Here is a 25,442-nt window from a genome sequence, read left to right as displayed (position 1 = left end):
TGAATCCACCCTTTCCTGCTTCTATAGAAGGATTCACCCCAGGAATCTGATGGGGAAAGCCAATCTTTATCATCCAACCCCATGCTTTAACCGCTTCTGCAACATCCTTACCAGGCAATCCTGGAGGCCCGGGTGGTCCCACTTCACCAAATGCCTGAAGTTGCAAAAAATAAATAAATAAATCCCCCCATGAAATACATTATTACCCTATCAATGTATAACTAACAAGACATTCAGTTTCTGGCATTTCCACGTGTTTCCCCCCAGCAAGGAAAATGCACTTAGGCCATTACTCACATTGTTGTCATAAATAGGCACTATGCTGCCCGGAGGACCTGGGGGGCCAGGAGGTCCAGGGAGCCCTGGAGGACCCTAGAGAGAGGAAGAGAAAAACAGACATCCCATTAATTATGTGGGGAACTGACTGAGAACAGAACAGACTGAACAGAACAACCAATATCCACTCAACAGTGACAATTCTGCGACCACCCTGTGGGTGGTGGGTGCTGCTCCTGGTTTTAACTGGAACTGGAACACAAGATTGTGCGATGTGGCATTGTCTCTACTTCCGGGACTTGCGGTCAACTCAAAAGGTGGAAGGCAGGAAGATGACACAGCCAGTGGAATTCATCCTGCACTCTGTTCCACCTCCTTATGCATGTCATCGGCATTTACAAAAACAAACAAGGTTTGTGTTTCTTTCCACCACCCACAGACAATACTTCCCCCAAATCCCAGACTCCAGGCTTCAAATATTTCATTATTCCATCTGCAACAGCAGAGGAAATCAGAGCGTTCGCACACAATATACTTGACAAAATTGTTCTTGCAGTGCATGGACCAGGATTAGCATTGCTTTACTAGAGTCTACATGGTGGGTGGTTATGGCACTCTTGGACTGGCGCATGACAGCCCAGGGGTCTGGCAACAGCACAGAATTAGGCCTATGATTTTGCTTGCCTCCCCAATGCTGTGCTGTGCTGCTGCCTGCTCACTGATTATAAGTAGACCAGAAGCAAAATCACTCCAAGGCAAAGGGGATGCAGCACACATGAGAAATAGTGCTCTCACAAAAATGCTTGGCCACTGCTGCATTTGGATACTTGCAGCCACACTAGGACAAGAGCAAGGTCGTTTTCAGGTGCCCCTTGGGGAGGCGTGAGACCTTTTTCTTCTCTCATAACAGAGTCTGATGATGCTCGTGCTCGGGGTTACAGTGGGATACAAAGGCCATCAAAGCTAGCAGCGCTGCATAAACTGCACCATGCAGAGAGATGTGTCCGTTTTCCACTTACCCTTAAGCCCAGCCCTCCACTTGCGTCTGCTGGGTCACCTTTTTCTCCTTTCAACCCGTTCATACCAGGTCGGCCCTGCAAAGGACAAAAAGCCACTGCTGAGTCAGCTTAATGGACCCTTGTAATGACACAGCACTAATGAGGATCCAGAGCACAAAGAGCGCTACAAACATCACCTTTTGTGCTCCCATCGGGTGAAGTGAAAGGGCAAAGAGAGAAGAATCTCCTGAGATCTCACAATTTCTCTATGGGGAGCTCCTACATACTACTCCTGAAACTAAATGCCTCAAGAGTAGGTAAAACTATGTTGCGGTTCTGCCTCGAATAGATGATTTAACTGGGAAGGCCAGAGCTGTCGATATGAAGTTAGAATTAAAGGGAACAAACAGCAGGTGAAACCCTTGGTACTTTCATAGGTCCCTGAAGGAAGCTCATGGCAGATTTTGCTGGTGTCACATGACAAACCTCTGTCCTTAAAAAGCACTGTCACACACCAGCAAGACATAGAGACAGTAACCAAGCCAGAGCCACTCTGTTGAACAAGATGGTGGAAAGAGGAGCTTGTAGGATCAGGAGAAGGGCAGGTTCATCCTGACTGGAGAAAGACAACCCTGAAGAAAGGAATGCAGGGACAAACCTTGTGTTGGTAGATGCAGCATGGCAGGATCTCAGCAGAATGTGAGACAGGAAAGTGGATGGTCCTGTTGTATCTAAATGTACCCAGAGCCTCCATGCTTATGGCAGGAGGGAGTGCCAGCTGAGGGGACCCAGAAGCATAATTCCACTTCCAGGTGCATGCAGAGCCACTGAGTGTTTCTTATGGCACTTGCATCCTTTTACCTAGGATCCCCTTTTGATAATGGTTCAGTCTGGAGTGAATTAATGCTGGAGTCTGATTTCTGCAGCTTCCCTTCATATTTCTATCTAGCAGAGAGGCAACAGTGACTATTCTAGAGGTGGATGAATTTACTTCTCTTCCCCCATTCCGTTTATGATAAGGGAATGTACACTTGAGGACAATCTAAAAATAAAAATTCTTACAGGTCTTCCAGGAAAGCCGATTTCTCCTTTCTGTCCATGCCGCCCAGGTGGCCCCTAGAAGAAGAACAGAGAGAAAAGGCAGGCTTAGAAAGATGGCAAGAGATTGTAAATGAGAGTTCCTGCAATATCTGTGATGTAATAGCATCGGCTGGCTACAGGATTATAATTCCAAATGGAAGCAGAAGACAAGGAAATCATCATTCCCTTCAATAGCAAACTCAGGGAAGTGAGTGCTGACAAAATATATACACCAGAGGGGAGAGGGATACCCTGCTTACACTCCTTATGACTTACAGTAACTTGGGAAAGGGCAGGCAGAAACCTGAACAGAAGGATTCCTACTAGGAGATGAAAACACACTGCAATATTTGGCTGCAGACTCGACTTTCCTAAGTAACCACACTGAAATAAATAGGAGCTACACAAAAGCTCTACTAGCAATACCACACACAACAATAACAACAACAGAGAGGATAATTTAATTCTGTCATTCGTGCTTAACAGATGTTTAGATCTGTGTAAATTCCTCACATATAAGCAAAGATACCCTTTGCAACTTACTGCTGGTCCCACAGGTCCTCGCAAGCCTGGTTCACCCTGGCAATAAAAGCAGAGACAATTAGACCCTCCAGACAAGCTGCTTACACTCATCCTGATTTGCTTACACAAAGTTTACAGCGAGCTTAGATTATCTTCAGTCTCTATTAAGCATTCATTTCTATTTGTTTGCAGGGTGGATATACAACAACAAACATTCATCCTGCATTCACCCGGTTTGATTGTGGGTTGCTTACATGCCTTTCCCTTAGCTAATTAATTGTTCACTCCACATTTTTCAATGCATTTCTCCATCACTTTCTAAACAGCAAATAAGCCAAATAATTTTTAAAAGTGGATTTTTTCCACTAGGGCAACAGAGCCCTTTAGGCCACTTGAAATGTGCATACCTAAGGTTCTGGCATGTGCTTGAATCCCTCCCGCAAAATAGTGAGAGTCTGGAGGCATCCCACACTACTATTTACAACAGGGGTGATGAACCCCCTCTCTCCAGCCCCACTTCACACCCCAAGTACTTTGCCTGACTGGAGTGTATCCTCGATATCTGCTTCTCTGCATGAAGACTACAGAGGGGTTTGTGAGTGTGTGTAGAAACTAGCTTACTGGACAAAGTTGAAATGTACATTTGCCATTCTGTACACTTTTGCCTCCGGGCTCCATCTGCCACTGACCTTGGCGGGTTGCACTGAAGGGAATGTCCTGATTTAGAGCACCCTAGGCTAGAGGCAAGCCCATGGTCGCTAAGGGTCAAACTAGACATTCATTAGAGATTTAGCATACATCTGCATATTTCTTATATAATACAGACATGTGAGGGGATAATCCTTTTCAAGGATTGCCTCTCCAGCACAATAAGAATGACCCCACAAACAGGCCTCATGGCTGAAAATCTTAGGGAAAAAGTCTCCCCTTGGAGGCTCCTTGGCTGTGATTATTCAGATCTTGCTGGGGAGGGAGGGGAGATAAGACTAAATATGTGCTGCCTTCAACCCCTGCCTTTGCCTGTAATTAAATAATAATATTAATAAACTAGATATGAGCAAATAAACACCTTATGGTCCTTAGCAAAGAAAAGGGGACTCCTCTCTCTCTCTCTCTCTCTCTCACACACACACACACACACACACACACTTATCAGGGTGGTAATTGGGAAGAGACAAAGCAACATTGGTACAAACATCTTATTGCTTGGGACTCACTTGATGACCACACAAAGGCTGTGAGTGGTTCTTGCCAGAGAACCACCTCACCAACCATAGTCACTTTCATGGTCACATTGCAATGAATACTCTCTCCTCCCTTTTTCCAGAAAAGATCTCAATAGTACAGATCACATGAGTAATCCCATGTGTGTGTTTGCTAACACAACTTTTGCAGAGGGTGCACACCCAAAAACTCAGTAACACACTCTCCCAGATGCATGGGTGGCGGCTCTCAATCTTTCACTCTCTTTTAGAGGGGCTCTATACCAGTCTTTACGCCATGGAGGGGGAAATCCTTCAGCTTCTTGTTATACTCATTATACAAAACTGGGTAAGTGAGAGAGAGAAAAATTCAAATGAAAGCATGCTTATTTCTACCTTTTCTCCTTTTGGATTAGTTGCTATGACTGTCCCATCAGGACCAATTATAACCCCTGGCTCTCCTTTTTCACCCTGTCCAAAAGACAAATGGCAAGCATGAAGACAAAATGCTTGTGAAAATATAAACTTTGCAAAACAGGCAAAAAAATTTCCTCTGGGACCAGGCCTCTGGCCTTTAACTATATGCGGCCTTTTAGAAATAGGTGGGATGTTTTAATGTATTTATGGGGGGGGGGGGGGAGTTGTTTGGTTGTAAGTCACTTTAGGTTGTCTTGGGCAAATGTAATAAATGCTCCAGAGGAAACCTGACCCATGTTATAAGCTATCTAGTACAATGATCTTATTGCAGTAAGATTCCCCAACAGAGGATGATAGCCGGCAATAATGAGCATTTGTTCATGGAGAGTTCATGAAAACATGAAATGCTATGCTTGCCATGCCCTTAATCAATCATTATAAGGCTGAAGAAGTGCAAAGAAATAGAAATTGGTGCTTTGGAAAGACATTTGGATTATGGAAAATGGTTTGGAACTAAGGCTGCAATCCTAACCATGTCTAATAAAAAGAAAGTCCTACTCCCTCACTCCCAGGTAAGCAGGGTTAGTTAGGGTTTCAGCCTAAGGCCAGGAGCCAAATTGTAAGAATTCTCCTGACAGAGGAGAAATTTGCATTTTGGTGATCAAGTTGCAAACTGGAATGCTTTGCTCCAGAGGGTAGGACTCAAACCAATGGCTTCAAGTTACAGGAAAGAAGATTCCAACTATACATAAGGAAGTACTTTCTGACAGAGCTGTTCAACAGTGGAATGGACTCCCTCAGAAGGTGGTGGACTCTCCTTCCAGGGAGGTTTGTAAGCAGAGGTTGGACGGCCGCCTGTCAAAGGACTGTAGAGTTGGAAGGGAGCATGAAGGTCGATTAGTCCAACCCCCTGCAATGCAGGAATATTTTGCCCAACATGGGGCTTGAACCCGTGACCTTCATGGATGCTTCGAGATTCCTAGATAAGCCCTGGGGGTCCCTTCCAACTCTACAATTCTATGATTGTCTTACCTTTGGACCTGAAGAGCCCGGAACACCTGCAGATCCTGTGTCACCTTTTGGTCCCACTGGCCCCTGTAGATGGAATCACAAAGAATTACAAGTGGTGACATTGACACATGGGCCATCTTTTCAGTACTAGGAGTCAGTGGAGCAATATTGTTTGTTTGTTTTGCTCCCCCCCAAACTGCACACCCTTTACCTAGGGCTATTAAAGCATGCTGTGAGCCAACAGGCCCCCTCCTTTGCTTTGATCTGCTTGCCTTGGCCCAAGGATGAGCCTCTGGTCTACGAATAATGCCAAGCAAGCCATCAAAATAGTAATCTTCATATTTGGGGGGGAAGCTGACTGTGGAAAGTGCCAGAGAAGCCCTGCTTTAAAACAAGTCAGGCCAATCTGCACATTCATTTTTATTTTATTTTTAAATTACTTATTAGAGTTCTCAAAGGTTATTGGTGCTAGTCCATCTGTACTTTCTCCCCTTTGTAGATTTCCAGGTGGTTTGTCTTATTCTCTTGGTGCAAGCTAGCACAGCCTGCAAATGGGAGGAAAAAACTAACTGGGAAAAGTGGGGTTTAAGGCTGGAAAAAATGCCAGAGAAAATCCATTTAGTGATCTACCTAGTTTGAAAAGCTATGTGCACTTTAGCTCTCAAAATGCGGGAACAGCAAGTGATACAGCAGGACTGGTGTCTGCTGCTTCCTGCCTGGGATGCTGAGGAAATGGAAAGAAGCAAAAGGAGGAGCGCCCTGCAACCACCTCCCCCCCCTACACACACACACACACACACACACACACACACACCCTTCCTGTTTTGTTCTCTCTCGTTCCATTCCTTGTCCAATATACACAACCGCTGACAAAATAAAAACAAGCAAAACATAACAAAAGCTTGATTGCTGCCAAGCCTCAAAGCTGCCCTCCTTTGCATCTGGTTGTTCTAGGGCAGCTCTCAGCCAGAACAGCCCCCAAGGGGGGAGAGCTGCTCACTGAGGCTTGGAGCAAGGTCACTTAACCCCTCGCCAGGGCCAGTTCACACACATTCATTCTGACTTCAATTGGCTCTGTTCAGAACATATTAGTACAGCTGCAAAGTCTGTAGTAGTAGTAGTAATAGGCTGCTATGGGTTTGGGGTTTTTTTTTGGGGGGGGGGAGGTGAATCATACAATCTACAGGCAAATCTACAGGCAAAGAAAATCAAACTCAAGTCACAGTGCCAAGACTTTAAAAAGCGGGTTGTGAATAGACACCTGCCTGATCAGCCGTGCCAAAACTGTCTCCAGGTGAGCAATCTAGGAAGCTTTATAAAACTTTTTTTACACATATGCAGATAGGTGTCCGTAGATGGACTAGTAAATTGGTTTGTTTGTTGGAGGACTTACTCGTAGTGCTGACTTTGGGCTCATTCACACTTGTTTTTAGGCTGCACTTTCTATGTAAAAGTCTGGGATTTCTAGGTCTCTGTCAGAGTGTTCCCCTCCCCTTCCTGCCGCTTACCCCAGGGAAACCTGTGTTTTACTGCTCAATCGGAGCAAACGGCAATCAGGTTTTCAGCAGATTGTCATTTCTCCAATTCAGCAGCAAATAAGTGGCTTTCTTGGATAAATCTGCAGAAGGTGGAGGGGAAAATGCTCCAACCTGGACCAGGAAAACCCAGAGCTGTACCTAGAAAGCGCAGCACAAAGGGAAGCGTGCATTGAGCCCTTATACATGTGCTGCAATTTTTCTCTTGCAACAGAGGATGCCACTGTATACTAAGAAAAAACTCTGGCATGCCCTCCCTGCTCCAGCCACTGGTAAACTACAAAGATGAACAGCAGCCGAATTCTTACAATCTGAGCACTGTGAGGCCATATTCAACCACATTTTTGCACTAGCACAAGGGGATTCTCCCTTCCCTCCATGTGCACCCTATGCTGTCCCCAAATCTGTCCTGGAGGGTTGGGAACAGATTTAGGGGGAACACAGGTGAGAGAAGAGGCAGAGATGGTTCTGTTGCACAAGGAGAAATCCTTGCACTGAAGGAATGATCTGCTTAGTGCTACTTTGAACATTACCCTGTATGGCTAGTACTGGGTCAACTACTTACTGGGAAGCCAGCATGCCCTTGTTTGCCCTGCAAGAAGAAATAGGGTAGCATAAATTACATATAAAATATATAATAGTATTATCTCCAGCCCTTTAAACTTTAAAATAAATTGTTTGCACATAATCAGTCGAGCCCATATGTGTGGGTCACTATAGTTGCTCAGCCATGGTGTTGGAAACAGAGGCTGAGCCCTAACACAGTGTATCAAATTAGGCAGTGTGTTGAGGACAACAGGGAATGCCTCATCATTCATTCTCACTCTTGCGCCAGCTTAGCTTCTGGAGCAGTTTATAAGAAGTGCCTTTGTACATTTGTATGGATATGATGCACATCAGCAATGTGAGGATCTGCAGCGCAGATGTTTTTATGCTCGATGCTTATTTATAATTGACATCTGTGACAGGTGGATGTTGAGTCAGCCTCCTGAAGACCCAGAAACCAATCAGGGCTGGGTGCAGTGTCATCCAATTGGGAGAGAGTGGAGAACAAAAAGTTAGAACAGCAGTTAAACTGTCAGATAAGGTTTGCCTGTCAGGTGACGATCAGATAGGGCTTGGTTGGAGCCTAGATAGGGCCTCAAAATGGTTTAGCTGGGGATTAGTCAGGTGGTTAGGGGCTTGCTAAACAAGGCAACAATATTATTCCCCTGTGGGGAAGCAAAATATCTTAGAAGGGGCTGGAAGTGATTCACTGGCTTAGTAGAACAAATGGCCATTCTAGGAGGACTCAGTTTAATCAGAAACAGGTTTAAAGTGAAGGTTTAAGTAAAGTTTTCAATTTCTTCTGTAAAGTGTTGTTGACTGAAACAAAGTGCTTTGCCTTATCAGTGAAATCAATAAGCTCTAATGCTCATCAAATACATTTAAATAAAATTCCAGTTTTGTTTATATAGTGCCTCATCCTTACTTTGATCCTCTGGCTGAGGGATAAGTTTCCTTTCACAATATTAAAAATCCTTGCTGTTGGTTATCAGAAAACGCTACCACATAAAGATAATACCAGACCTCTCAAGTGTTACTGACAGGGAGTGTCTAAGTGTTCAAACACCCCAAACCAGATCACATTACCTCACTCCCATCTTTATTTTTTTCCATTCCCATCTTATTGAGGGAGTTTGCCACAACATCCTTCTCACTAAATCAGAATAAAAGGATCACTAGGATAGAAATTGCTTTTTACTTACCTCTGGGCCTGGCAGAGTAGGTAACGTTTTCTATAGAAAATAATGAAAGGGTATGCTTAAAATGTGATCTTTATTGTATTTCCTCATATTCTTTGGTGGGGCAAACTAAAGTCTGTCCCAAAGTCCAGTAAAATGCCACAAATTTCTTACCAATGACACTGAATTGTTTATTCTTATTCCTACCATTATCCTGTCATTTCTATTAAATCAACAGTAGCTGGAGAAAAGAGATGGGCTTGAATTCAAATGTAACATTACATACCATGGGTGGAATTCAACTATTACAATTGGTCGATCGGTGAAAGTATTTCAATTTCTCCGATGGAACAATCCTCCCCCCCCTCTCTGCCCCCCCCCCGCTTGCTGTGATTCTGGGGGTTCCTCAGGGATACATTCCAAGTCCATTTGGGGCAGTGGGGGGGGCACAAGGAAGAAACTCTGATGTGCTAACAGGAGTTCTTGTGCTGGCCCCCACTAGCACTATTATTTAGTTGAATCTGGCCCCGTATTTTCTCAGCAAGAGAACCCACTGGCTTAAATCAGAAATCTAAACCTTGCAATCTAATACATGTCTACTCAGAAGAATGCCCAACTGAGTCCAAGGACATCTAGACCCCTTTGCCTAAAAACTAAAATGAGCAGGGGGGATTGCCAGGGAAGCCAATAACGCCAACAAGGAACACGTAGAAAATTTTCTAGAGGCAATCACCTATTGGTTCAAACCATGGTTTAGCATGAACGTGCAAGCCTACAAGCTCCCCACTACGAGATTGCAGGCACTTCCCTCCTTCTCAGTCATTTTGCTGCTGAGCTGCGCTGACCTAAACCATGGTTTGGCTTAGTGTGTCATCCGAACTCATGGTTTTAGCTCTCCTAGGCAAACCACAAGCTGTAGGTAAACCTAGAACAATCTTGGTTTTAGCTCAAGATCTGTCTGGAGAGAGCTAATTCATGAGCCCAGGTTTGGACAACATTTGAAGCAAAGCCATGGCTTAGCTCCATGCAGCACAGTGCCAAAATGGCTGGACATGAGCAAAGTTGCCATGATCTCCTCTCTCGGAGCCTGTAGGCTCACATGTTCGCACTAGTTTGCCTTAGTGTGGTATGTGAACCAAGCCAATGTCTGCCAAGAAGGAACCTGAGAACTATCAGTCATTGAACTTCAGGGTATTAATATTTTCATGGTTGATGCTGAACTAGAAAATACAGAAACAAATTACCTTTATAATTAGAAATAATGAATTGATTCTGTGAGGAATGGCTCCTCTAAGGAATCGTATCATTTTGATTCACAGCAAATAACATGATTTTGCAGAAGTAAGAGGAAGGGGTCAATAAAAAAGCACAAATATCCTTACATCATCACTGGGCAGGAGGATGACTTGTCCTGGAGGGCCGGGGGGTCCAGGGGGACCTGGCAGCCCTATTCCATCTTGACCTCGTTCACCCTCAAAAGAAAAAAAAAGAGAACATTTGAATGTGGTGCAGAATTCAGCAGCCAGCTTGCTCACAGGGGCAAGACAGTTTGAGCATAGAACACCAATCCTGGCCTGATTGTACTGGCTGCCAATTAGTTTCTCGGCCCAATTAAAAGTGCTGGTTTTGACCTATAAAGCCTTCAACAGCTCAGGACCACAATACCTCAAGGACTGCCTCTCCCCATGTGAACCAACCCGGACGCTGCAATCATCATCTGAGGCTCTTCTTCGTGTGCTTCCTCTATATGAGGCCTGGAGGGCGGCAACACAAGAACAGGCCTTTTCTGCAGTGACTCCTCATTTGTGGAATGCCCTCCCCAGGGAGGCTCACCTGGTGCCATCATTATATATCTTTAGATGCCAGGCAAAAACTTGCCTCTATAACCAGACCTCTGTCCTTTAACTATCTGTGGCCTTTTAAACAGGGGTGGGGTATTGTTTTCGTTTGTTACTATGGTATGTATTTCTGTGTTTTTATATTGTAAACGGCCCTGTGATCCTTGGATGAAGGGCAGTAAAAAAAAATTAATAATAATAATAATAATAATAATAATAATAATAATAATAATAAAGTTTTTAGGAGGTGAGCTGCAAAACATCTTAACTGCACACATTCTAGCCCATTTTCTGTTTGTTTGTTAAAAGCATTTGTGTGCTTCAATTTCATTAAAAAAATTGAAGTGGTTTACAACAGTTAAAATACAGTAACAACAAAATTTAAAACAGATCACCAGCTGACTATTAGGGAAACGGCTGCAAGCCAATCCTGGCCCGACTACACTTTACCATAATATGTTGTGTGCACACACACACACTCATACATGTGCACATACATACACACACAAACAGAACTTCTCCTGAAATCCATGGGGGTACTTACTTTAGGCCCTGGTTCTCCAGCGTCACCCTTTGTCCCCTGAAATGAGAAACACGGGGGAGACAAACACATTTTCAGGGAAGGATACAGTTTTGCACAATGGAGAACTGTGTCTGGTGAAGAACTGTGTGGCAAGTGACAGCCAGTGTGGTCCAGCAGATGGAGACCTGGACATAGATCCAGAAGACCTGGGCTGAACTCCCACACTTCAGTCATGGACTCATTGGGTGGGCTTTGGGTCACCTACCATCACTCAATCTGTTCTCCATTTACAAACAAGGAAGAAGAGTGATCCCTCTCTTGGGACTATCCTAGGGATGAGTGCAATTAATATTGTTGCATTTGAGGTGTGTGATTACTTACAGACGAGGAGAACAACATTGTCACTCTATGAGGGCACACACTAGACATGGGAGATGAGAATAATACAGCTGTGAAGTCCATGTTTCTGCAGGGCTTCTTCCTGAGCTACACTTACACACAGAAGGCTGCATCCAACTAGGCTCTACTCAGAAGGGAGCCATCTAAATGAACAAACGCAAGTCTGTTCATTTCAATTGGATACAACCTATTCATTATTTGTAGGGGTATCTTAATTGTCCGCTTTTTAGCTTTCAAAAAGAAACATTTGTAGGATATTCTTTTCTGTGAGTTTGTCCGAAAGATGCCAAGAAAGAGAGGAAAGACTGCACTGAAATTCATGCTCACCTGTGGTCCCGGGAAACCCTCTAGCCCAGGACGACCATCCAGACCTGCCAATCCAGGGTCTCCCTGCAAACAAACAAAGGAGCCTAATAAGGGATCCTAACCTTCCCCACAAATGCCACTCAGCAATCCAGTCCAGCTCCTGTTAAAATACTTCATAGCAGTACAGTAACAAAACATCTCTTAAAAACCAGCAGGCATGGTAGGGGAGGTGGAGACAAAGTTCTCCAAGTACTTCTCAAGCTTTATGACATGGTCTTACCTTCACTCCAGGCAAACCTGGGAGACCAGGGCTGCCGACATCACCCTGAAAATTAACAAAAAGACAGGCAGAAGGCCTATTTTTACTGGTCACATTAAATAAAAGATGTGCTCTGTAATTTTTCTATTTTGTTTTTTCCATTTGAGTCCTAGCCCAGGCTATCTTTTTGTGCTGTAGATGGTGGAACTTGTGACAGTATTTGACCATATGTTAAACATGTGCAGCACCATCTAAATTGGAATGGTCCTGCCTGTGCTCTGCTAGGGCAGTTGGAGTGATGCACCTTGCCTTTTGACCAGGGGTAGGCAACCTAAGGCCCAGGGGCCAGATGCGGCCCCATTGCCTTCTCAATCCGGCCCGCGGATAGTCTGGGAATCAGCGTGTTTTTACATGAGTAGAATGTGACCTTTTATTTAAAATGCATCTCTGGGTTATTTGTGGGGCGTAGGAATTCGTTCATTTCCCCCCCAAAATATAGTCCGGCCCACCACATGGTCTGAGAGACAGTGGACCGGCCCAAGGCTGAAAAAGGTTGCTGCCCCCTGCTTTTGACAGTTCTGTTTTTGGGTCAGTATGCATCCTTTGTGAGAGCCAAGACGTTGCACCAAAATGTAGAGGTTATCCTAGTCTGAATGACAAGAGACAGGACTAAGGAAAGCATCGTAAGAGCCTCATCTTGGTGTTATATAACCCTTCCCTACCCACACCTGATTCATACATGCCTTGCAGAATATATTTGCACCAACCTAGTTCAACGCTCTGAGTGCTTCATTGTAACAACACCACAAAACTCAGTAGTCCTCTGCCCACTCAACCTACCACCATCCACGTCTTGCCTTGTATAGTGAACTAATATGATTGGCCTGTTATGGAAAGGACCTTAACTTGAATAGGAAAATGATTTTTAAAAAAGAGCACTGGACACTAAATGGAGTTCAGATCAGGCAGAGAGATGGATACCTTCATTTGTGGGTGCAGTTCTGGCTTAAAACAAGCCAAGCCATACTGCCTACCAACCAACTAGTTAAATACAGAAGCAAACAACAACAAAATAGTAACAACAATAATTCTGACCTTGAGTCCTGGAAGCCCTGGTGGTCCCTATAAAAATAAAAATGGTCATCAACTCAATTCTGTCAGATTTCATGACCTATAGAAGAGCACAATCTCCTCAAAGACATATTTATAACTGTTGTGTGTATTTAGCATCCATTAACAATAATGACATAGCAGGATCCATGTTTTATAACGTAACTTAAGGTCTGCTATTCAGATTTTAAGTATCACAGTCTACAGGCAAGGTCTGTCTTTTCAGAGTGTGCCTGACACTCAGCTGTGGACTAGGACATTAACATGGCAATTAGTGGAATATGCTTGTTTCTGCAAGAAGAACAACAACAGACCGAATGTCTCCAGCGGGACACTGGCAACATGGAAAGCTTTTAATGCATGTCCAGTATAGACTCAGGTGATAATATGCCATCATCCTGTAGATGAGGGGGTCAGAAGATAACTTCAAAAGCTCATAACTTTCTTATTTGGTCTGCACCCCCCTTAATCACAAGTGGTAACATATGGCCACACAGTGCTATAAGGTTAACCTCAACACTCATAAAAAATATAAACTGATTAGCAGCCCATTCCTGTGCATCTTCACTCATAAATAAAGCTTGTGTTATTCAAATCCTGCATGCTCCCAAGCAGGTGCTCACAGTGATGGAGTCTTTGGAGGAAGGCAATACTGAGAAATGGAATGAGGAATACCTGTGGCCCTTCTGGTCCACGTGCTCCAGGAACAGCAGAAACCAACGGCAGCCCTGAGCCCTCCATGTCATCCTAAGAAAGAATGGATGGCGTTAGTCTCCAGGCAGAACTGTCATCAGGTAAAGCCTGTGGAGAAAAGCCGTGATCCCTTGCCATCCATTTTGCTTGAGCAAGCCAGAAATGTCCAAGTTCCCAAATACACAAGCACAGGATAGGTCCCTCTGGAAGCAACATCAAGAAATCCCAGTGAGAATGAACACTAAAATAGTCACATCCCCAGGAGCTTCCTGCCATCCTCACCCCTCTAACTCCCCTACAGGTGTTTCCAAAAGACTTGGCAAATAATTGGCTGAGCAGTGCCACCGGACACTCAACTGCAATGTGGGTAGGAAGCCCTTTAAAAAAGAGAGAGGCTATGGCCATGCAGCCTTTTGTCCCTCACACTAAAGTCCCTTGTCTGTCACTGACCAACAGAAAACCCTGCAAATGACCAGCTATGCCTGTTTATAAATAACTGGTTCTTGATGAGCTAGACTTGAGCTAAAGAGCTCCTTTTATTTTCAATATTCTGCTTAGTTCCTTTGTTCTCTTCCCTTTCCTTCTTTATTCCTAATAAACGTTATCTAATTAAACAGTTGGTTCTTGCATACATTGTTGCCAAAGTCACAGGGTTAGTGTGAAAACCCCCATGCGCCTAAACCACTTGGTTCATGCTATGAAGGTACAGAAATTGGGATTGACAGAGAAAAGCCAGTTGCTTTGGTCTTTGGGACAGATGCAGTGGATAATTCTGACCATATTATGCTCCCTCAAACTACTCTACTCTTCCTTCCTTGCTTTCCCTTACATCTGGAACTCCCTTCTAAACATCTATGTGGCATCACTCCGCTCTCACATCCTTCAAATCTCTTTTCCCAGGAAACTTTTGACTTAGTCTTCATCTCCTACTGAAGCAAAGTCTCACCATACATTTAAATCACCCCTCCCAAAGAATGCTGGGAAGCAGAGTTCAAGGGGGCTGGAAATTGTAGGTCTGTAAGCTGCAGTTCCCAGGATTCTTTGGGGCAAAAGGAAAGACTGTCAAAGTGATTTGAATGTGTGGCTGTAACCTGTGTGTAACTTAATTTAATGCACAGTCACCTATTTACCCTTGCCTCCACCTGTCTCTCCTCCTTTTATTGCCTTCATCTATGTTCACATTGAGTTTGAAAAGAGGAACATTTCTATTCGTTTGGTACTCTATTAAGCACCTCACACACTGATGGAACAACTAATAGTAGTACAACCAAGTTTTTCCAACATTTTGCACTTCTTGGGTCTTATGGAGCCCACTGAACAGTGGTGTATTCAACAGTGGCATTTCAAATACGGTACTCACAAATCCAGGCCCAAAGGCTGGTCCAGGTGGGCCAGGAGGACCAGGTTGTCCTCGGGGACCCATGGGCCCAGGAAGGCCTGCCAGGCCAGTTTCACCCGGTGCTCCCGGCAACCCTGCATCTCCTTTGCTGCCCTGGAAGAAAACAGGAAAGGATGTTTGACAAGAGCAAAGAGAAGGAAAGTACAAGAGGGCCAAAAATAGCCTGGTAATAGGATATTGTGCACAGTATTTCTGAAAGAAAACCTTGCAATGCTGCCTCTCTCTCGTTACATGCATTACAAACATCTGTAGGCACAACACATCCCAGAATGGCACATGCTTCTGCTCTGCGCTCTGTCGTCAGATGCTCACACTGGCTGAAGTGTACAATGCCACAAGTGTTGTGGCAGCTGAACAGAGGAAGCACCCTAAATTGCATAAAATTGGGACTAACTCAGCCTGCATATTTTGAATTTTGCAGCTGTCGAATTGCAGCTGACTTAGCATGTAGATATGCACCACACAGAACCTCTTAATGCATACAACAGTTTATTTGCACTCCCATACAGGAGTGGTTTCTGTAGCCCAAATTGGTGGTCTACAGACACGTTTAAGTCTTTTACATAAGCAAGTGTACTGGGATATGTAAGGAAATCTGACGTCAGACACACTGGCTTCAGGACTGTACCCAAAGTCTGCATTTTGTTCATTATCAGGCAGAACACGTTCACTAAGAAGAGAAAGTAAATTATGGTCTACTGGAAGTGTAGCTTACAGAAAATATAGACTGCTTTTATTTCATAGCTAGATGCTCTTGTCTTATCAGCGATCAATAATAAAGGCATTCTGATCTGAAATGTTTTTAAGCTTGCTTTTAATAAAATAATATCAAAAACGCTAAGGTTAGAGGGGGGGGGAATCTGCATCTTCTTTTACATCTCTTAAGAGTGCTGGGTTAATAGAAGGAGATGTGGATATATGTGTCTTTTCCAGTGCCTAGGTGAGAAAAGAAACCTTACATGATTATTTTTATTTTTTTTAAATGGGACTACCACCACCAATTAGGCCAGTTTAAAGAATGTGTTATAAAACACCCAGAGCTTTATAGAGGGCAGGGGGCTTTCTCCCCACAATTCAACATGCAGGATCACACTGTATTGTTATTACACCTCTGCACACATATCAGACTGCATTTTTTTGTGCCACACAAACACATGCGCAGAGATGTTACCTCCATTTTTTGTCTTCCCCTGTATGGGGCTCTGTAGTAGTAAGAAAGTATCTCTAACACATCAGGGGAGATAGGAAGCAGAGTGTTCTAGTTAGGTGGGGGAAAGTAAATGGAAAATAGGAAGGTTGAGAAGCAGGAAAAGAAGATTAAATGTCTGAACCACCTATGAGAGAAGACAACCTCAGTCTTGCTCTGTCCTGTCCTTGTATTGTACCCAGAAAGTGAGCTACTCTACCTTAGGTCCAGGTGCTCCTGGGAGGCCTAGTTCTCCTGGTTCTCCCTGGAAACAGCAAAGGAAAAGAAGTGTGAATGTGCTTTTCTTTTTTTACTAAATTCAAGCCAGAGGCCGCCTATTTTCTCAGGCTTGCTGAGGCAGGATTACTGCTCTGTGAAAGGAACTTGCACAGCTAAGAGAGAAATATACATACACTAGCTCCATTCAGCCCAGGCTGGCCAGCTATCCCATCTTTTCCTGGAGAACCGGGAGGGCCCTGAAAAAGATTAGAAAAGGAAAGTTGTTTTAAAAGCTGCCATCAGCCAGTTTGCATCCATTTATCCCAAGCCCATTCCTTGTCAAAGGATACGGTCTCTTCCCTGTGTACCAAAAGAATGAAAGCTATTTTCCACTGGCCGCAACTTTTGCAGGGGGGTATATGTTGGATTTTTATTGGAAAGATTGCAGAGTGTGTGTGAGAGAGAGAGATTTATTTATTATTTATTACATTTATATATCACTTTTTTCTTCCAAGTAGATCAAGGTGCTATACACAGTTCTCCTCCTCCCCATTTCACCCTCACAACCCTGTGAGGTAGGTTAGGCCAGGCATAGGCAAACTCAGCCCTCCAGATGTTTTGGGACTGCAACTCCCATCATCCCTGACCACTGGTCCTGTTAGCTAGGTATGATGGGAGTTGCAGTCCCAAAACATCTGGAGGGCCGAGTTTGCCTATGCCTGGGTTAGGCTAAGTGATGACGACTGGCCCAAGTCATCCAGTGAGCTTCGAACCCTGCTCTCCCAGGTCCTAGTCCAACGCTCTAACCACTACATCACACAGGCTCTCAGTGTGAAACCTTTTCCATGCTCACTGTTTCTTCACTCAAAGGTGTGTCCACAAAGCACTTTTCTCCCTGTGATGCTCTGGGTGTGTGTTTATTCATAAAAGAAGCTCCATTGTTTGGAACTGTGCAGAGAAGCAACTTGGGACAGATTATCACACACACACCCCAAAGGAAAAGTAGGTTTCCCTGTGTTCCACAAGCTATTAGTTTAGACTGCCATACTTGCAACTCTTGGCTACAAGATTGTGCAATAGTCACATTATATCTCATGCTTATTTTTGTGATACCGTTTCAGCTTTCAGTGATACTCACACATATATAGGACTATTTGTGACCTGTACCCAAAGCAGCAGAACAGAAGCCTAAGTTTCTTATATGCATCCAATTAATCAAGACCATGTTACCTCCCTGAAAATGCTGCTAACGCAATACGGGGAGCCTAAAATGTGCAACAACTTTAAGGGTTTGGTAACACCTGGCAAGCTTTTACTTCGCGGACTAACTCCAGCAACCCCACAGGAGCACAACAAAGCAGCAAGCAAAGGCTCCCATCCTCATCCATGCCTCTGAAACTGCAGTGGAAGAGCTGACAACCAAGGCCAAAGCCCCATAATACTGGGAGCTGGGGCAGTTTCTGGAGACAGACTCGAATTTACCATCCTCAATTATTCCTTCCCCGCATCTTATTTAACTTACAGGAGGCCCTGGAGGTCCTGTGCTGCCATCTCGACCTGGCACTCCAGGGAGGCCAGGGGGCCCTGGAAGGTCACTGCCATCCGTCCCAATTCTTCCAGGTTGCCCTGGCAAGCCAGGCACACCAGGTGGTCCTGGGGGCCCGGGTTGTCCTCTGGGGCCCTGAAACACAACAAATAGGATTCAAAATCAGGTGTGAACATATAATATAAGAGAGCATTTGTGGTGCAAGTTAACTTCTGAGGAGTATGCTATACACCACCTCCCCAGAAGAAATCCTTCTGAAGCAGCACCAGTTCACACTGCTTTTTGGTACTTACACGTAAGGTTTCCAAATCCCCTCCAAAACCAGAGCCTTCCATATCGATAAATGTCTGGAAGAAAAGCACACTGTTCTATAAGGGCACCAATGAGAAATGCTACTGGGGTAAAGAATTGCATGACTCGGGCCTAACTCTGGCTTCCTTGCTGTGACTTTAACAGTGTAAGGAGTTAAATTTATCCCGAATGAGAGAGTCAGATTCAAGACATTGTGAAGGGTGTTCTAATAATTGAGGAAAAAAGTGCTCTCTCTCTCTCTCTCTCTCTCTCTCTCAAATTGCCTAGTATTTACTTTTTCATTTATTATTCAATTGTTCAGCCTACAGCACTTCTTACAATAAAACGTAACATTGGTAAAAGCAGTACGATATTTAAGAGCAAAACAGATCATAAATACAGCATGAAAAATAAACTCTTAAAAGGTCTGGATAAATAAAATGATTTTTACTGGATGTAAAAAAAAAAACATGCTAAGAAACTTAATGCATACAATAAAAAATTATGCCACACACAGACTTGTTGTTTTTTTTTAATGGAAGAGTGGTTTATAAATATTTAAATAAAGGAAGAGAGAGGGAGAGAGAGGGAGAGAGAGGAAAGGGTGAAATGTGGCTTCAGAGGAAAGCAAACAGCCACACCACACAGCTTCAACCAGAGGGGGCAGTGTCAAGGAGACCGGCTTCTTCCCATGCACTTATTGTGGGTATCTGAGACTCACCAACTTGTCCAGTTTTGAACTGAATCCTGGTTGCCCAGGTGGTCCCGGTGGCCCAGGAGGACCTCTTGGACCAATGCCTGCATCACCCTAGGTGAAGAGAGGAAAGGACAGAGCTGAGAGCATTGGCCACACTTTCGCAAAGCAGCCACAAATGAAATCTGCTCAGAAAACACCGAAGGCTGCTGCACTTGAGAGTTCAATGATACCAGAATATGCCCATGTGACGGAAGCTCCTACCTTTTCACCTTTCTGGCCAGGCTCTCCCGGCGTCCCAGGGAATCCTTGAGGGCCAACATCACCCTGCAAAGGAAATAAGTCAGGGAAGTGATGGCGTCTGGGTGATCCCAGAAGAGCCACACAGAAGCATCTAAAAGATGTTTATAAACACACACACACACACAGTTGCACATCATCCTTCAGTTCACACACCACACAAGGTTTTCTTCTTGGTTACAAGCTCATGATTAATCTATAGAAAACCACAAGCCCAGGTTCAAATGATGCCTTTGGCTAACTCAGCACATCACAGCTGCAGACAGGTCTGTGGAGGAATAAAGCAGCTGCAAGCTCCTTCCCAATTTGGTTTAGAGTGACCATACACAGACGTGCTTGAAAGTGATGCAATAAAGTATTTCTATAAAATATTAATACATTTAAAACATGTTTATTTTAAAAAATATTTTTGTTTGATTTTTATTTTTTAACTATGATCAGGTTGTTTACTGTTATGTTTACTGTTGCTGTTACACAGCACTTTGTCTCCACCAAAAAATTAAAAACCCCAAACAGGGATTTCAAAGTTCAGGAAAGGGAAACTCCAAGAACTGTAATTATTTTTCTATACTCCAAAAATAGACAAGAGAAGAGAGAAACTACTTTTTTATGGAAAGCGCTAAAGTTAAATCTATCTCCCTACAACTATACCAGTTGAGGAATTTATTTTGAAAAGTTGAGGGACAAAAGAGCAGAACTTACTGGTTTACCATCCTCACCAGGATCTCCCTAGTAAGAATAAAACATAGGAGGTTAGCAAATGCCAGACATTTTCTACAAAGTTGTAATTCAGCAGCTATCATTTCAAGCTGCCCCAAGTCCCAGGCCTACTTTTCTTGGTACCTGTTCAGCACTTACAAAGCAATTGGGTTGAGACAGCTGCTGGGAAAGGCAAGCCTAAAGCCATAAACACCCCATGAAACATACGAACTTTCAAATGGCTTTAAAAATATACACGTACACTTGCCCTTCACCAGAATGTCCCAGGGCAGGTTACAGTAAGAAAATATACAAATATAAAACAAATAAAAGATTTAGAACCACAAAGCAAGGAAGTGTAAAAGCAATGAAAAACAATTCAAACATTTAAAAATAACTCTGTATATAAGAACGGTTAAAAAACAGTTTACAGTACAAAGCAGACTGCAGGCTATGAAAATCTCCACTTAAAGGGCTTGTTGAAAAAGGAAGGTTGCTGAAGAAGGAAGCAAACAATGGGCAAAGTGAGCCCTTGTAATATGGTTGGGAATGAGGAAGGAATTATTTGGGGCGGCTCTAATAAGGTAGTAAAAAAGACATTTAAGAAAAATAGGAGCAAGGCAATGATCACACAACCACATGCAGGAGGAACAGAGTATGCAATCAAAAAAGGAGAAAATTTCCCTAAAGAGAACATTATGAAGAAAACAAACTCGATAACAGGTGAAAGATTGATGGCTAATTAAATTACTTGTAGGGATTGCATAGGTGAGAATTACTTACATTTTGAAATCTCCATTTAAAAAATACCATCTGGGGGCCTGGTACACGGGATCACCTGCAGCTCTAGAGGTGTTTTCTAAGTTGGCCATACACCAGCAGTTTAGGCACTTGCTGCTTTCACAGATCACAGTAAATCAAAGTTTACTATGTTTACTTTGAAATGCAGTTCCTGCTTCACTCCTCCCCTTACATGAACAAGAGCAACAAATCACAGTCCTTGCTTTTGTGATACATCTCCACTGGTGATTGTGGCTTGTTTTGCTCCAGCCCATGAAGTCAAGGTTTGTTCTTGGCTTACCAATCATTATTTGTTTGAGTGAAATAAGTTACAATCCTAATCTGAACATGACACCAGGACAGGAATTGCGGTTTGTTGCTTCTGCTCATATTACAGAAAGAGCAAGGAAGGTGCCATCTGTCTGGTAAACCATTAACTGGTAGTTTAACTACCAATAAACTATGGTTTACTGTGACGTGTTGACGGGGCCATTATTTTAACAGCAAGGATTCGAAGACTGCAAGTGGCTTGCATATCTGAAGAACCCCTTTTCCTCCGAAACACAAACCCTGCACTTGAAACCAGAAATTACCTTCAAAAAAGGTTACTTACAGGCTCTCCATCCTTTCCAGGCAAGCCATCTTTCCCAGGCAGCCCTGGTGGCCCCAGGGGTCCTGGAGGCCCAGCAACCTGCTCCACCACAGAACCGTCAGGGCGCTGCACGATGGTCCCAGGGGGGCCTGGGGGCCCAGCAGGGCCGGGAGACCCCTGGTCACCAGGCTCCCCTTTCTGTCCTTTTGCACCTGGATATCCAAAGCCGGCATTTCCCTAGACATGGTTGGGGAAGAGAGAGATGTGGAAAATGAAAGCAATCAGGTACTATTCCCTCATGAGAATATTGAAGTGGGCACCTGCCAGATGTGACCCCCTTTACTACCAAGGCCTTCCTGCTTTCCTCTCTTGAAAGTATTTCTCTGCTGGTATCCATGTGCATTTTTTCTTTGCCTTCCTTTATTCCAGCCACAAATCCCTATCCTCTTCAAAATAATTTCTATTGGCAAGCTCAGCACCAGCAGTGCTGTAGATAAGGAGGCATTTGAAGCAAGGAAGTATCCTCCTATGGCACACAATTGCCATATTGCAAATACAGATAGCCATAGCACATACAGTTATGCACACCAACAGAAAAAAGCAACATATGTAATTTTCAAGGAAAGATGAACAGTAAGTCTGATATTAATTACTGCCAAGTGCCCAGGGTCACACCCTTTCTGCCCATATGGGGCCGGTCCAGATGCTGCTTCACCATCTTGTCCAACCACCACCTTGGGTGGCAAGAGAACAAAACAGCTGCAGCACAGCTCCTTAAAGGGGCCCCACATGTGAGCGACAGGGTGAGCTGCAGTTCCATCTCCACTCCTTGGTATCTTGCAAGAAGTCAAGGAACTCTCACAAAGGTGTGTTGGTTGCACATCATGTTCTAGAATTAGGCTGTGCATCAGCATCCTGGCTCCAGTTCTCTGTTAGTGCAGACATTACTGCATCAGAAACCACCACTCAGACCCCAAGGCACTATCTGGGCAATTGCTCATTTGGCGCCACTGAGTGCTAAGAGACCAGATGATGGTGATGGTGATGACGATGAGGATTTTATTTGTACCCCGTCCATTTGACTGGGTTGCCACTTTGTGCAGCTTCCAACATATATAAAAAACATAATAAAACATTAAAAAATCATATTCAGTAAAAAATTTGGTCTGGAGTTATAACCAGTAAAATCTTAGGGATATTCACTATTTTACATAAATCTTAGGGGTGCATTACTGGAAGGATGTTGTTCTGTTACAGCTAGCATCCGTTTCAATCTCTGGCATGCCTGTCTGAACCCCTAGAGAGCCACTGCCAATCCATATAGACAATACCAAGCTAGATGGACCAGTGGCCTGACTGTGTAAGGCACAGCTGCCTATATTTTTATATGGATGAACTTCTAATTTATATTTAAAAATTCAAGTGGGACCTGCAACAAAGTGTTGCAGTGATGAATGCTTCTGCTCAGGGTTTCAGCCATGCCCTCTTCAGGTCACTCCATTCCATTCCTCCTCTCCACCTTGTTGTCAGTTCTCTCACACACAGCTAGAGCCCCATGGCTACTAAGCACATTCAGCTCCCAATGGGCTACTTTGGAGATTCTGCCTTGTGTATTATGGTGCTGTTTTGGCTATATAACAATCCCCACTCTGAGAATGAGTTCACTATTAGTGTATAGGATGGCTGGAATCCACCTAAATAAATTATCATCACATGAAACCACTTTCAAAAGCAAACAAAGCAGCAGCTTGGCTCACCTTAACACCCAGCTCTCCTTTTTCTCCCTGCAAAAACAAACACAAGGCTTTTCAGTATAGCAAAACATAGCAAAATGAGGTTGAATTCTCTGTTTTAGGAAACAAACACCCGTTGTCAAATCCAACTTCCTTTTGTGGCAAAAGAAATTAGTTCATGGGTCATTTCTTTGACAATGGATGAATTAATTGATATGTTTTTCATGAACAAGCAACCCACACCTCACATCCCATAAGTTAAGTTTTCTACAAGACCTAAAAAAGGAAAGTTCACAGTACAGGGTTGCAAGCAGCATCTCTTTCAAAAAGGGGGAGCATTAGGGTGTGATGAGCGTAAGAAGCCTCCTTCTTCCTCGTTCATACACTTCAATATTCACCTCTTACCACGCTCTACAATCAGATAGGCTAGATTTTCCCCAGACTGGTGTCCTCCAAATATTTCAGGCTACAGTTCCATCAGCCCCAAGCAGTGCAGCTGGACTGGCTGGGGCTGATGGGAGTTGTAGTCCAAAACTTCTGGAGTGCACCAGGTTGAAGAAAGCTAAAGTAGGCTTTGTGTCTTTCCACTGGACAAGAAATTAACACTAAGAAAACCGTCCTCTGCACAGCTGCTGTTCCAGATTTATGTCTTGCGCATAAATATGACTGAAAGATGAAAGAGAGAGCAGAAAGGTGCTGGTGGTGGGAAATGATTTCACATATTGGCAGCAGCAGAATGTGAGGAGGTGTCATAATTTTGATTATCTCCGATCTTCATGGCAGTACCAGGACTCCTTGAGTTCCTTCCTTCCTGAAGGCTTTTGTTCTAAAGGTTAGTGTTACTCTCTCCTCCATCATCCACAACTCAGGGAGAATCACGGCAGGATTTGGTGAAGAATCATTTCACTGCACTTGCAAAAAATAAGTAAATTGCGTGTCCCCCCCCCCCTTCATTCTGAAAGAGCAAAACGCTGCTCATCCCAGCCCAACAAGATCCTCAGAAACTCCAATCACAGTGACTTCTGCAACAATGAAGGCATCCGAGAGAAGGCAAAGCTCAAGGCAGGGAGTATGTGATGCAAAAGAGGGTGATGGTGAGACTCTATTCCTTTAGGTAGCAACAATAAAAACTTTGTCCCTTTTGGATGAAAACAGGAAAGGAGAGCCACGTGTAATCACATTACCTTTTCGCCTTTAGCACCATTTGTCGGCAGAACTCCACCAACTCCAGAGTCCCCTTTCGTGCCACGTTCACCTTTCTCACCAGGGTCTCCTTTTTCTCCTTTGACTCCAACTATCATGGAAATATAAAGACAAGTATGTGTAATTATCTGTTGTGAAGGTAATTCTGCATTTCTGCAAAAATGAAAGAATGAAAATCAAGACGCTTGGCATTCAGATTCAACATGAAAACATATATATATAAACAATTGCAGAACTGTTCCACAGGTGGGAAGTTGTGACCTTACAGGTGCCAGGCAATCCGTGTCATCCATAGCCAGTTCCATTAACATGAAAGTGGTTTGTTTCTCAGTGCCCACTGCTAGAGAAGAAAGGTATGTTTCGGTTGTGTTCAGTAAGGATGCTTTCAAAACCAGTCCTGCTTTTGCATTTAAAAAAGCTACATCTGGTTCACCCTGACTCCTGAGGCCTACATTTCTACTTGCTCTGAGCAAGCACCACAAATGTTTCCCCCCTGCCCAAAGCATAACATGAGGAATGTGTGACATTCAAGGTTTTTCTTTTCCACTCATTTCTGTTCAGCACTATCAAGAAAACTTGAATAGTCAGAACTATAATGGTTTTTTTAAAGGGACTGTTCCCAACTTACCTCCTGAAGACAATGGGGGCCCCTCTTCTAGTTTGGTTAATTCAGTTTGCAGGTGGAGTTTCTCTTCTGGCTGGGTGGGCTTTTTGGCAATTGGGGGAGAAGTGACAGGTGGTGGTTCTGGCAGACTTGAGAGTGATACCTGGGCCAAGAGAACAGGACTGAAGTAAACAATCACTTGTTCTGTCATAGGCAACCTAAGGCAAACTCTTTGCTCCTGCAAGCCTAATAACAGGTGGCTCTTGCACTGTTGATCCTGCGCTGTAAATATCTCACCTCAAA

General features: G+C 43.8%; 1 protein-coding gene across 4 annotated transcripts in view; it reads right to left on the bottom strand.

The window, feature by feature from the left end:
* Positions 1–25,442, bottom strand: part of COL18A1 (collagen type XVIII alpha 1 chain) — a 145,138-nt gene that overhangs the window by 10,556 nt on the left and 109,140 nt on the right. For all 4 annotated transcript variants that reach the window (XM_083416348.1, XM_083416349.1, XM_083416347.1 and 1 more), the window contains 27 exons: positions 25,164–25,302; positions 24,517–24,626; positions 23,357–23,383; positions 21,621–21,836; positions 20,231–20,257; positions 19,493–19,555; positions 19,256–19,342; positions 18,537–18,590; positions 18,220–18,378; positions 16,892–16,954; positions 16,699–16,743; positions 15,254–15,385; positions 13,876–13,947; positions 13,186–13,212; positions 12,112–12,156; positions 11,853–11,915; positions 11,148–11,183; positions 10,148–10,237; positions 8,790–8,819; positions 7,607–7,633; positions 5,528–5,590; positions 4,475–4,549; positions 2,898–2,933; positions 2,337–2,390; positions 1,296–1,370; positions 298–372; positions 112–154 (listed from right to left, as the gene is read on the bottom strand). In XM_083416348.1, the coding sequence (XP_083272474.1) occupies positions 112–154; positions 298–372; positions 1,296–1,370; positions 2,337–2,390; positions 2,898–2,933; positions 4,475–4,549; positions 5,528–5,590; positions 7,607–7,633; positions 8,790–8,819; positions 10,148–10,237; positions 11,148–11,183; positions 11,853–11,915; positions 12,112–12,156; positions 13,186–13,212; positions 13,876–13,947; positions 15,254–15,385; positions 16,699–16,743; positions 16,892–16,954; positions 18,220–18,378; positions 18,537–18,590; positions 19,256–19,342; positions 19,493–19,555; positions 20,231–20,257; positions 21,621–21,836; positions 23,357–23,383; positions 24,517–24,626; positions 25,164–25,302 (1,933 nt within the window). The remainder of the gene's footprint in view (positions 1–111; positions 155–297; positions 373–1,295; positions 1,371–2,336; positions 2,391–2,897; positions 2,934–4,474; positions 4,550–5,527; positions 5,591–7,606; positions 7,634–8,789; positions 8,820–10,147; positions 10,238–11,147; positions 11,184–11,852; positions 11,916–12,111; positions 12,157–13,185; positions 13,213–13,875; positions 13,948–15,253; positions 15,386–16,698; positions 16,744–16,891; positions 16,955–18,219; positions 18,379–18,536; positions 18,591–19,255; positions 19,343–19,492; positions 19,556–20,230; positions 20,258–21,620; positions 21,837–23,356; positions 23,384–24,516; positions 24,627–25,163; positions 25,303–25,442) is intronic.

Source organism: Podarcis tiliguerta, assembly GCF_965153285.1.
Source record: "Podarcis tiliguerta genome assembly, chromosome: 1".
In the NCBI taxonomy this organism is placed as follows: Eukaryota; Metazoa; Chordata; class Lepidosauria; order Squamata; family Lacertidae; genus Podarcis; species Podarcis tiliguerta.
Note: the sequence above shows the minus strand (reverse complement) of the source record. Positions and strands in the feature narration are given on the sequence as shown.